The 12,195-nt window shown below is 62.3% G+C and overlaps 1 protein-coding gene across 2 annotated transcripts in view; it reads right to left on the bottom strand.

Moving 5' to 3' along the window:
* Window positions 1-324: 324 nt before the first annotated feature.
* The window catches only part of ZC3H18 (zinc finger CCCH-type containing 18), a 49,181-nt gene continuing 37,310 nt past the window's right edge, over window positions 325-12,195 (bottom strand). For both annotated transcript variants that reach the window (XM_059045896.2, XM_059045895.2), the window contains 10 exons: window positions 8,794-8,985; window positions 7,914-8,039; window positions 6,032-6,133; window positions 4,923-5,066; window positions 4,539-4,598; window positions 3,532-3,692; window positions 3,203-3,402; window positions 2,689-2,785; window positions 1,838-1,934; window positions 325-1,005 (listed from right to left, as the gene is read on the bottom strand). In XM_059045896.2, the coding sequence (XP_058901879.1) occupies window positions 792-1,005; window positions 1,838-1,934; window positions 2,689-2,785; window positions 3,203-3,402; window positions 3,532-3,692; window positions 4,539-4,598; window positions 4,923-5,066; window positions 6,032-6,133; window positions 7,914-8,039; window positions 8,794-8,985 (1,393 nt within the window). In that variant the 3' untranslated portion in view covers window positions 325-791. The remainder of the gene's footprint in view (window positions 1,006-1,837; window positions 1,935-2,688; window positions 2,786-3,202; window positions 3,403-3,531; window positions 3,693-4,538; window positions 4,599-4,922; window positions 5,067-6,031; window positions 6,134-7,913; window positions 8,040-8,793; window positions 8,986-12,195) is intronic.

Genomic DNA, 12,195 nt, shown 5'->3' with positions numbered 1-12,195 from the left:
TTCCTGCCAGGCCAGCCCCCGTGAGGAAACCACAGTGAGCGCTCCACAGGGTCGGGCCTCCTTCAGCCAGCAGCCCAGCGGGCACTGCCAAGTGGAGGGCCGAGGTGGGGGCCCAGGCCCAGGCAAACATCACCACCAGGGCAAGACAGCTGTTTATCAAAATATTTTATTTTAGGAGACCCCTCAAAAAAAGACCCTCCACATCTGACAGATGCCCAACAATACCCTCGGCCTTTTTTTTTTTTTTTTTTGGTCTTTTCTGTATTTTTTTTTTCCTTTTTAAATCAACTAAAACAATTTGATGCTTAAAATAAAAGACAGGAGTATTTCCCAATCAGACTTTAGTCAAGAATATATATATACTTTTTGATCCTGGGGACGGCAGGGGCGGGGAGGACGCCCGGCAGACCTGGGGTACCGCTCTGTTCCCGGCGACCATAGGAGGGCGGGTGCCGAGGGTGCGACCGACCGGTGGTGAGGGCGCCTGACTGATGAGCGGGGGGAGGACCCATCGTTTACTTAAGCTCGAGCCGGTCCTCACCGCGCTGCCAGCCGCCCCGCCGCCCCGCCGGACTTCTGCTCTAGGAAGGGGCTGCTTCAGTCTGGGATTCAGCGTCATCTTCATTACGTGTGTGGCTTCTTTTCCAGCTGAGAAACTTTTTTTTTTTTTTTTTTTAATTTTTAAAAAGAATCACAGCCAAAATAAGACATTAACTGCAAAATCCAAAATGGCTGCGCTTACCCTATTTATAAAAACAAGTGAGTCTCTGCCTCGGGGAGCAGAGCCCGGGCTACACCTTCCCGGGGATCTTGGCCCGCTTGCGGGCAATGGCGTCCTCCACGGCCTTCAGCTGCTTCAGCAGCTCCTCCCGCCGGGACAGCGTGCTGGCCTTCCCTGACTTGGTGCCCGTGGACGCGCCGGTGGCAGCACTGGTGTCCGAGGCTTTGCCGGGCACACTGGTGACCTTGCTGGAGCTCTTGGACTGGGGGGACAACGGGCGCTTCCTGTGGGGGTGGGGTGGCAGTCAGAGGGATGGAGGGCCTCTCTCTATGAGCCTCCTGCCAGGGGCCTGGACCCCAGGAGCTGTACCTGCCAGGTGGAAGGCGCCCCTCCCCCCTGGACGAGGGTGGGGAGATCCCCTACCCAGGGTGACCTCATCGAGAGCCTGACGGGTACGCGTCAGGGGCCCAGCCCGGCCGCCTGCCCGCAGCCCGGGTTCTGGCCACAGTCGAGGTGGCCTCCCCACGCCGCTCCCACACCCCCGATCGTGGAGCAGAGACTGCGCGGGTGAAGGGGCACGGCGTCGGGGCTTGCCGAGAGCCACGCTGTCCCGCCCTCCTATTCTGGTCCTCGTACGCACCCCGCTCTGTGCTGACGTGAAACCCCACGCTGCTGACCCCGGCTTCAAGCGGTGCTGTGGGCCGAGGGCTGGGGACTGTGCCCACCCTCCCCGCGGCCCCTCCCACCTGGCCCTCGACCCAAAGCTAGGGGTGCAGGTGTGCAGAGACAGCCCACTTCCTGGGAAAAGGGGATCCATGCCCCTACTTCCTGTGCCTGACGTGGGAGGGAGGGGAAGGGGTGCCACCCTCCGGGTCCCGGTCCCCTGGCTGGGAGCTGGGCGCTCTGGACCCACTGGTGGGGCAGAGTTAAGACACGGGCCGGAATGCCCTCTCGCCTCTGGATCTGAGCCAAGTGCCACATCCCTGCTGCCTCTGAGCCTGCCCTTGGCTAGTCCTGCTGGCTTCCACCTGGGGAGGGAAGCTGTGCCAGCCCTCTCTGTGGCAAAGGAGCCAGCGTGCTGTGCCCAGGGCATGGGGGCGGGGGCGAGACACTCACCTGTCTGTCGGGGCCGCGGGGGCCTTGGAATTCTGGCCCCTCTGCCGCTCTGGCTTCGGGGAGCTGAGTCTCCCACCTGACTTTCGGTCTCGAGAACCTGGGTGACAGAGGACAAGGTAAGACAAGGGTCCCAGTTCCACACGGGGCCAGGTGCGCAGGGGCTGGTGTGCTCAGGCAGGGATGGGGTGGCCCCTCTGGCCACCGGTGACGCCATGCCACAGAGTGGTGGCCGCTCAGTTTGGCTTCCTCATTTTCACAGAAAGACGTAAGGAGCAGAGCCAGTGAGAAAAAGGAAAAGGGGAGGATTGATTACACTGGAAATTGAAGCCCCAGAAAAACACGGAAGCCGAGGTCTAATTTCGGTTCTGGTTTCCTGAGCCAGCATCCAAACAGGCCACCGAGCTCTGAGCATCCAACGCCAAGCAGACAAAACCCTCCTTCCGTGCCTTGAAGAAACTCACGGTGAGGGTCTTCAAATGGGGAACAAAAAGGCACGGCGGCTTAAAAACTATAAGGAAAACCAAGAACGGGAAGGAGTGCTTGCTGCCCTGCGAGCGGGGCCCTGAGCGAGGACAGATGGAGAGGGTCCCGCCCCGCAGAGGCATGCAAGTGGCGTGGGTTGGAAAAAAACAAAAGACCAATGCCACTCCTACTAACGTCTGCTTTGAAAGATACCGTTATTTTCTATAAAAAATCTTACCTGTGTCTTTTAAAGGTAAGTATTATACATAGTTTTAACTTCTAAAACCGTAAATGTCGATAGACACGACCCACCCGATCAGAAGTCCCTTGAGGGCCTCAAGACGTTTTAAGGGTGAACGGGGCGCTGGCTCCAGATGCGGGAGGCTCACCTCGGTCCGGGGAGAGGTTGGCCCGCTTGGCTGGAGGTGGGCTCTGCCTGTCCTTGTCCGAGGGCTCGTAGCGCTTCCTGCTCCCTTTATCAGCAGCCTGGAACGACGGGGTGTGTGTGAGGAGGACCAGGGCCTGAGGGAACACAGGCTCTGGAGCAGGCGGCCACCTGCTCTCCGCCGCTGCAGGCACTCCTCTGGGGCGCCTGCGCCGCGTGGCCCCAAGGGGGGGGCCGGGCCCACGGTCTCGAGGCCTCCACGCCAGGGGTGGGACTCAGGGCCTTCCAGTCTCTCAGGACACTGCGGATGTCAACTCAGAGGCCAAGTGCGCTTTGCTCCCTGCCCCAGGTCCCAGGGCTGCCATGTGGGAACCGGCCCGTCTCCCATCTACCTTGTGCCCACGCGGCACTGCCCACAGCGCTGGGCGCGAGGGCAGGACGAGCAGGGTGATGTGGAGAGCTGCCTGCCGGCCTGGCCCTGGGCCCTGGAGCCCCAGCAGCGCTGCCCACGGCCTCACCTTGTTCAGCAGAGTCAACTTGATCTCCTTGTGGGCGATGAACGCGGCCGGTGGGGGCTGGCCGGGTGGTGCCTGCTGGGGGGTCGTGGGCTGCTGGGAGGACCTGCCACCCGCGGGGTTTCTCGAGGGTTTGGGCGGCTGCGTCGACGGATCCCGCTTCCGCTTATCTCCTTTCACACCGTCTTCTTTCTTAGACTTTCCTGCCCGTGAGAAACGCCCATCAGAGCCTCTGTTCCGGTGAGGCGGCCGCCCGCGTGCCCTCTGGGGGAGGCGCCATCGCTGGCAGCGTGGGGCCGCTGCACGCCCCCTCCCCCGCACACAGGCTCTACCTTTCTCCTTCCTGGTCTGGGCTGGGGTGGGGGACCGCGAGCTAGCCGAGGACACGGGGCTTGCCAGGTCTGCATACATGTCGTCCGAGTCCACGCTGTGCGCTGAGCTGCTGCTCGATGTGGCGCTGGACACGGAGGAGACGCTGCTCACGCTCAGGGACCTGCACGCACAAGCACGTCTGCACCGCGGCCCCGGCCTGAGACCGATGCCTGTTCCCGGGGGAGGGGAGCGCACCCAGCCCGAGATCTGGGGGCTCCGGGCTCTCCACAGGTGCCGCCCGGTGCGGGGACGCCCACGTGGCTGTGGCCCGGCCCTCGTGCTCACAGGTGACTGTGCCGTTAGCCGGGCAGGGACACACGGCTGAGTGTGACCGAGAGCTGGACACCCACCCTGGCAACGGTGCACAACAGAGGGCGGACGTGGGCCGCAGCGCGAGCAGACGCTGTGCCAGACACCCCGACGGGCGGGCCCACCCAGGAGGCTCTGAACGTGGCCGATCTCCTAGGCCCTGGTCCCCTCACAGCCCAGGCTCCACGGGGACTCCCGCCCTCTGAGAAACCGGTAGCACTGCGTCCTAAGGTGTGTGGATGCTGCAACAGGGAAGGGAAGAGCCCAGCCTTTTTGAAAGGTTAGGTCTTTAACACACCCCAGACCTACGCAGACAGCTTTGGGCAAACGTATACACCGCCTGCTGCCTGCGAATGAAAGGGAAAGCCGTATCCGAGGAGTCTAAGGACTGATCCGACGCTGTCTGCTCTCTGAACAACTAAGCGGCAGCGCTCTCTCCTGCTGCTTCTCTCCTCGGGTCTCGTCGAGCGGCCGCCCCCCGCTGCCTCGGCCCCCCCTCCTCGCCGGAGCAGCTCGGGAACAGCTCTGGGACCCGCGGTGCCGCTGCCCGAGGGAGGAGGATGCTCCCAGCCGAGGGGCCCCTCCCGGGCTTCCCTGGGCCCTGACCGGGGGACGGAGGGGCGCGGACGGGACGGGGGACAGAGAGACGGACAATGACCTGGATCTGGAACTGGAGCCGCTGTAGCTGCTGCCGCTGCCGCTGCCGCTCACAGTCCGCCTACGACACAACCCAGGGTCCGGCTGCTTACGCTGCCGCGGCCTTGACACGCGGGCGCTCCTCCCCGCCAGGGCTCGCCGGCCTGAGGCCAACGCGCCCCCGGTGACTCGCCACCGGCTGGGCGGCGGGCCGGGCCGACTCCCTCAAAGTGAACCAGCCACAGCCCTGGCCAGCCCCCCTCGCCCTGTGCCTCCAGCAGCGGGGAACCTGGCATCGAGCGGGCACCCGGGCCCCTCGCAGCCATCGAGCTCCCGGGGACCCCGAGGGTCGGGGGCGCGCCGCGGTCCCTGGCCTCTGCCAGCCCTGGAAGGCCGGGCCACGCACCTCCTGGGCGGGCTCCTGGCCTGCCGCTCCCTCCTCCTGGCTTCCCGAAGGTCTCCGGGCTTGGTGGGCTCGGGGGCGGGAGCAGTGGTTTTGGGGGCCTGCGGTGGGGCTGGAGGTGGGGCTGGCTTCTTCAGCAGCTTCTCTCTGTAACGTGGGACAGAGGGAGAGTCGGACCCGGCCGGGCAGGCGGAGATGGCCCTGCCGGCCGACCTCGGGGCACGTGCAGCGCACGCACACGCTCCCCTGTGAGGAGCCGTTTCCCGCGGACCCCACCCCACACCGAGCAGCCCACGGGCCTCCCCCTGCAAGGAAGGAGAGGGAAGAAGACGGCCATCTTACGAGCCCCGCAGCAGTGCCAAGAGCTGGGCTGTGCTCCCTCAGTAATTGGGGACCCCACCGCAGACGGGAGAACGGCCCCAAGCTGCTCTTCACTGTTGCGTGGGGAAGATACCCTGCCAGTTTCAGCGCCCTGAACACGCACGGCGCAGATGGGCCGCAGAGCAGACCCTGCCAGCAACGCTGACGCCGGCAGGAAGCAGAGTCTGGGTTAAAGGAAGCCGCTCAGCACAGCGGCAGGGCTGAGTCCAAGCCTGTGCCGACCACGATTCGCTAAGCCTGAGGCCCGGGCGCCGACGCCGTTCAGGAGGAACACCTGCCACGAGGGCTGGGCCAGATGCGCGTGGGGACGGCCAACGTCAGGACGGGCCTCGCGCTAGGCAGAGCCGCAGGACTGGAGCCCCCTCTCACCCGGAGGACCGTGCACCCCAACCCTGCACGCCAGGTATCGTGAGGTTTGGGTGCTGAGTTCTAGATGCTTCTAACCCCTCCCGTCATCACATCTGTTGGGAGGGATCGATGTGACCGGTTTCAGGAGCAGCAGAGAAGGTGAAGGACAGCAGGGCTGAGGCTGCCACGGACACAGCCAGGGCGGAGCACGGCAGGGGCTCGGGGCAAGGGGCCCTCACGTGCCGCACCGGCTCCTGACAGGTGAGGCTCCAGCCCCAGAGTGAGCACGCCGGGGCACGGATGTGGCCCGCGGCCCCGAGGCCCACGCCCAGGTCTGCGCCCCGCCCCCCCGCCCACTTCCCGGGGCCTGTCGCAGCACTCACCCTGCTTTTGCAGGAGGCGGAGCCGGCTCCCCCTTGGCTCTGACAGGTCTGTGCGGCGACGGCGTTGGGGACGGGGACGGGGACGAGGAGAAGGACCGGGACCTGAGGAGTGAACCAAGGTGAGAGGAGGCGGCGCTGCACCCAGCCCACAGCCCCGGGGGGCTACCGAGCGGCCTCGGACGGGCCTCCGTCATCTCCTGAAATGCACGTCAGAGGGGAATAGAGGTGCCAAGGGGCAGGCAGCACCCCATCCGCCGTCACCTGGGAGCCGGCGGGGAGCACCTGCAACAGTCCGAGGGGCTCACAAACAACCCGAGGGGAAGGTCAAGGAGCGAAGAAAGCGTCCCCGACTCTGTGAGAACAGCTCAGCCGCATACACACCACACACACGGCCTTCTTCCGTCTGTCCCCGTGTCACCTGGTGCCCACAGGGGGGAGACTGCAGGTAAGCCCGCCACACCCTGGGGTTTCCAGAACCCACCAATTTATCCGCTTGGTTCCAGGCTTCTTCCCCACAGCTCACCAGCCTTATTTTTCACGTGAAACCACAGAAGGCTTCTCCTGCCACTGACGGTCGGTATCTTTGCTGTCTTCCTCGCAGCCGCCTACAAGCAGCCTTCCCCGACTGTCCCATGACAGCAGCCTTGCCCTGGACACCCAGGCACTGCTCACACTTCTGGCAGGAAGGCCGTGAGGCCCCAGTGCCCACAGCTGGCCCTCTGGATACCCTTAGCAAAAGGCTGGCTTTCTTTCCTTTCTTTTCCTGTGCTGTCACTCAGCACGAGAAGACACCCGGGAAGAGCAGGCCCAGCTGTCATCTAACCCACAAACACAGGAACGTGGCCTTCGGATGCAGCGGCTTCAACGACCCCCTCGTGCTGCTGCCACCCGCCCTACACTGTCCTGGGGTGAGACAGCCTGCCGGGAAGGGGCGCCACAGGGGGCCGCAGGCCCCGCAGGAGGACCCACCAGTTCACCCCAAGGACACTTTGTGACGTGCTCCCCAGGGAAGCGGCGGGCACGTGTGTCTGCGTGGGTCTGTGTGGGGTGTGCATGTGAGTGCGTTGCGGGGGTGAGGGGGGGTCCACGCCCCGCTGCGGCCCTCTGGGAGAGCTGGGCCTGTCTGTGACTGCGGGGACAGAGCCACACAGGCGGCCCCCTCCACTCGCAGCCTCCCTCTGGTCCCAGACCTGTCCTGGGTGGGGCCCCACCTGCGTGCCTCAGGCTGGCAGGAGGCCGAGGGCGGGGGAGTGACCCTGGGTCTGTGTGCAGGTGGCACCGGGGCCGGAGGCGCACGCAGCAGCCTGCACTCGTTGAAAAGGCTGAAGAGGCAAAAACGGTGTCAGCCGTTTCCTATTCCTCATGCGAACCAGTGACTCCTCCCACCCAGACTTCGACCAGAAATTCTCGAACATTCCAAGATGTGTGCCTATTTTCAGTGGGGAAATACTCCCCATCTTTCTGGAATAGGGCAGCAGCACCTCCTGCGAAGATGGAAACATTCTGTGTCTGAGCGCCCCAAACGGGTCGCGCACGCTCCCAAATTCTAGTGTGCTGGAATGCGGCCCGCCACGTGTGGTCAGTGCAGGTCCACGGGGGGTGCCCGGGCTGGCGCTGACCCTGTGGCTGCCTTGTTCACGAGATGAGCACAGCCCCCGTCAGGCCAACAGGGGTGGGGCTTGTGAGCCCTGGTGTGCAGCCGTGTTGGCTCCTCGGCTCCTCACCGTGTATTCCTCAGAATCCACCAGACACCTAACCCGGCGAGACTATAGTCCTCGGCAAATGAGGACCAGGAAGGCCCCCGTGAGAACAGGGAGCTGCAGTCCTGCAGGCACCCGGACGGGCCGGCGCCCTCCACACCCGCCGGGCCGCAGGGACGTACCTGGACCGGCTGCCTGAGAACGAGCTGTGCCTGGAGGAGCGGCTGGAGTAGGAGCTGTAGGACGAGGAGCGGGAGCGGGAGCGGGTCGAGCCGGAGCCAGAGTACGAGGACGACCGCGACGACGACCTGCAGCGCCGCAGGCGGGGGTGAGAGAGAGAGGCTGGGTCCCGCCCGCCGCCCGCCCCGCTCACACACACGTGCCCCCCCAGACACGCCACCTCTGGGCGCCTCGTGGACGCGCTGCGGCCCAGTCCCCCTTCTCGTGGAAGTGGTGCTTAGAAACCGAGACCCGGGTGCTGGGTGTGCCCGCTGTCGCTGGTGGCACAGCTCCCGGGCCCTCGGGGGACAGAGCCAGGACACGTGTGCCCGTGTGTGTGGGTGAGTGTGTCTGACCCGGGCAGACACACGCGTGTGCATCTATGTGTCCCCCAGTGCGGGCAGTGGAAACCCTGAGTCCATGGACACGCCCAGTCCCCGTCCACCTCCACGGGCCCCTCCTGGCCCTCTTCAGGGAGAGCCCCCGCTCGCACCGTCCACAGCACCCTCACTGGTCTGTGCAGACCTAGTACGCACACAGATGTCACAGCTGCTGACCCCAACTCACAGGCGACAGGCGGACCGACTGGACACTGGGGCCAGGCTGCCCTTCTGGTCTCTTCCGCCAAAAGCAGTGTCCCTGCCCCCCGACCCCTGCCCAGGCCTGTGCTCCACTCTGGGTGGCCTGCACCCCGGCTGACCGTGTTCCGGGGGGTATGTGAAGCCTCACCAAGGTGTGAAGTGTCAGTCCTGTTGGCCAGCGATGCTCTAGAACGCAGCCACGCCACCCCCCCGCTGAGCAGACAGACGCTGCTCAGTCCTGCTGACCTCCCTGCCTCCTTACCTGGAGGAATTAGAGGCAGAGGCCGATGAGGCTGATGTTTTTCGACGCCGTCGTGCCCGGCTAGGGGAGACCGATACCCCAAGTTTCTTCTTGGGAGACTTGGACCGGCGCCAGGGGTCCTTCCACTCATCGGCCCTCTTCACTTGGGGCCCGGCAGAGGCCGTCTCCTTCTTTGGTGGCTCAGCTTGACGGCTGAAATCACAGAGGGGTTAGCAGGTCTAGGGCCACCTCCAGCAGACAGCAATGTCGTTTGGTGAAAGAAGCTGAGTCAGAGGAGAGACTGCGACGTAACGGCTCACTCCAGGAACGCCGGACACACAGGGCAGCAGGCGCTCTGTCTACGGGAGACCTCACCTGGAACCAGACACGCGGGGCTCTCTCCACGAGCGGGGCCTTCCAGGGCGGCAGGGTAGCTGGCCATCCGGCGCCATCCTCCCCCAGAACCCCTACCTTCCCCGCTGCATGGGCTCCAGGAGCACAGGGAGGAAGGGGCCTGGCACGTTCTCTCAAGAGCTGGCGCACAGTGGCCGCACACCAGCACTTAGGAAGCTCAAGGGATTGAGGAACTCCTTGTCTGCAAACGAGTTAAACCCAAGCCTTACACATTACCTCTGTTCTCTTAGGTTTAATTCACTGAAAGAACATCATCTCCCAGCGAGAGGGACGCGAGCAGGACAAGTCAGTGCTGTGACGAAGAGCGTCAAGACTGAGGGCCAGCAGGTTAGTGAGAGCAGGACCCGCTGGGCCCCATGAGCAAGCCACCGCCACAGCGGGCTACCCAGGTGGTCACCACCAACTGGGAACGCAACAAGGCCAAACCGCGCAGGACAGTGGGAGCAGGGGGCAGGGGGCAGGGGGCAGGGGGCCGGCAGCAGCTCAGCAGTGCAGCCCTGGGGACAAGGCTCAGCTCCAAGCCAGGGTGCCCCATACCCCACACCAAAGCACCCCTGCTTTACAGTGAGCCAGGGCACAGGGTCCCAGAACAACTGGAAGCAGTTCAATATGAAGGTATCTGCTGGCCTTGTGATATTTATTAATTTAAGAATCACACAGAAAGTAAAGACAGAGAAACAAAAATCCCAGTATCTCGCTCCCTGGGGCCAGCCACCATTTAGCATCTCTGAATTTCCTCTCTGCCTTTATTTCATTCCCCACGATGAACCCTGCAAGCACAGCTGAGACCGCCTGGGGACCGCTCCACCTGGAGTTGGCCTCCCTGGCGGTGCAGTAGTTCACTGTCAAGTATTGTGTAATTCAGACAGTTCTCTACGGTTAGCTGTTTGTGTTTAAAAAACACAAAGAACAATAAAATCACCCTTTATATAAATCTTTATGGACATCCTGTTTTTCCAAGGGCAAATTCCTAAGATGGGGAATCAGTGGGCCAAAGGAGGTGAGCTGTTTAACGGGTTCTTGGTAAACCGGCACATGTTCCCTGCAGCTTGAAGCAGCTTGCACTCAGCACGGCGGGGGTGCCTGTTTTCTCTCCCTCCCATCAATTCTGGGCTCCTGTGTAACCGGTGGGGGGCGCCACAGCGCGGCCCACGCAAAAGTAAACCTGAGCCCGGGCAGCTCCACGCACAGAAATGGGCTCCCGCCTGTGCAGTGGCACCTGGCGGCGGGGAGGCCACCTGAGCTCTGGTTGTGCCTCACGTGCGCTGGTGGTGCTAACACTTGTTACAAGTGTAACAGCTTCTTCCAGGCTCACAGAGCCTTCTCCATTCTAAGCCACAGTCGCTTCTAGCTGCTCTAGACCTGCTGTCTATTTTAAGTCCCTCCCCCGCTCTGGTGCAAGTTCCCACCCGCTATCCCGCAGGCCAGTGGACCCACTTCCATGCCAGAATGGCTTGTGGGTGATGCCGTCTCTGGGGCATATAAATTCTTACTCCAAGGGGCTGTGCTCTCCCATTCATCTGTCTTCTCCTATTCTAGAATCTTGTCTGCACACAGGACCACAGCATTGTCACAATTCCAGATACTGTCAATTTTCAGAGGGTTCTGGGCATGTCCTGTCCACTGACCTAGAGAACAATGGCAGCAGTGCCATCAGCCCTGCCCCCAACCTGCTGGGCTTTGGGTTAGAGCGCTGTCAGATTTAGGAACTACGTCTTGCCTTTGAATCCCACCTTCTATGAGTGCCAACAAAACATCACAGTTTTATTAAAAAATGGTCCTGCCTTTTGGGACTGGAGTTTTAGAATTACATACATTTTCTATCACCAGCGTCTACTTACATTACATCATAACATACAACAACCAACACCTGTTGATATTTTCAGAACTTTTCAATCAACCCACCAACGAGCAAGTTCCAATGCTGACTATTTGCTAAGAGTCCCACACCAGGAACAACACCCAATGTTTAAAATCGCCTCAAGGAGACACTAAACTGAGGCATAAAATCCCTGTAATCTCAGCTGCAAATGTTGAGAGCCACTGCCCCATCAGCCCCTCAGTGTGTCCTCCTGTAAGGGTCCAGAAAGGGAGTGAGAGCGGCCTGATGGCTCTGGCCTGGCCCGGCCCATCCCAAGCTGCTCTCACCTTTACACTTCCTTGTTGTTCCCATTCTAAAAGTGCCACGGGAAACGGAACGCCTTGGTCACTAGGTTTTTCCTAAGTCATCAGAATGGTCCAGCTCTGTCAACCTGTGGCTCTTCTAACACAGGGAGAAAGAGATGGAAACCAAGGGCCTGATTCACGACGCGGCCACGTCAGTACGGAGAGCCGACAGAGTTCACTGACAACCCAGTTTTGGGACACTGTTCCTATACTTCTGGGGAAGGGCGGGGAAGAGGCAAAGCAGGTCTGCTCCCAACGCAGGCATCGGGGGAGCCCTGACAGAGGATGGGGCCTAGGTCGGTACCCCTGACAGGCAGCCTGTCCCTCTGCTTTCTGACAACATCCCCGGAGGAGAGCCGAAGGAGACGTGGAGAGCCTGGCAGCCAGGCAGCAACTCTACCGGACCGCAGTAAAGAGCAGGCACGCCAGGCTCTCTCCGCAGGCCACCCGCCGAAGGCCGGCACACGGGCTGCTCGACGACGGGAGGCTGGGGGCGCACGGGAGGAAGCCCGAGGCGGTGGGGACAGCTGGAAGGAGGGAGACTGCCAGCCACGCGGGCATCGAAAGCTGACAGAACAGACCTGGAACCTGCATAAGCCCTTCTGAACAGAGAGGGGGAAACACCATCTAGTGATCTCCGAGCAGCCCACCCCAGCACGGCCACGAAATGATCTTATCTTCCAGGCACCTGATTCATTTGTTCGAGGCCACTCTGAGGAGCCAAGTCCACGAGAAAGGGCCCCCGCGTCCCCCTGCGAGGCCAGGGTGGAGGTGAGAGGCACGGCAGGCCACAGCAAGGGTGTCTGCAAACTCCAGCCTGAGCAGCAAGCCCAGTTTTGGGTC

This window comes from Kogia breviceps, chromosome 18, assembly GCF_026419965.1.
Source record: "Kogia breviceps isolate mKogBre1 chromosome 18, mKogBre1 haplotype 1, whole genome shotgun sequence".
Classification (NCBI taxonomy): domain Eukaryota; kingdom Metazoa; phylum Chordata; class Mammalia; order Artiodactyla; family Physeteridae; genus Kogia; species Kogia breviceps.
Note: the sequence above shows the minus strand (reverse complement) of the source record. Positions and strands in the feature narration are given on the sequence as shown.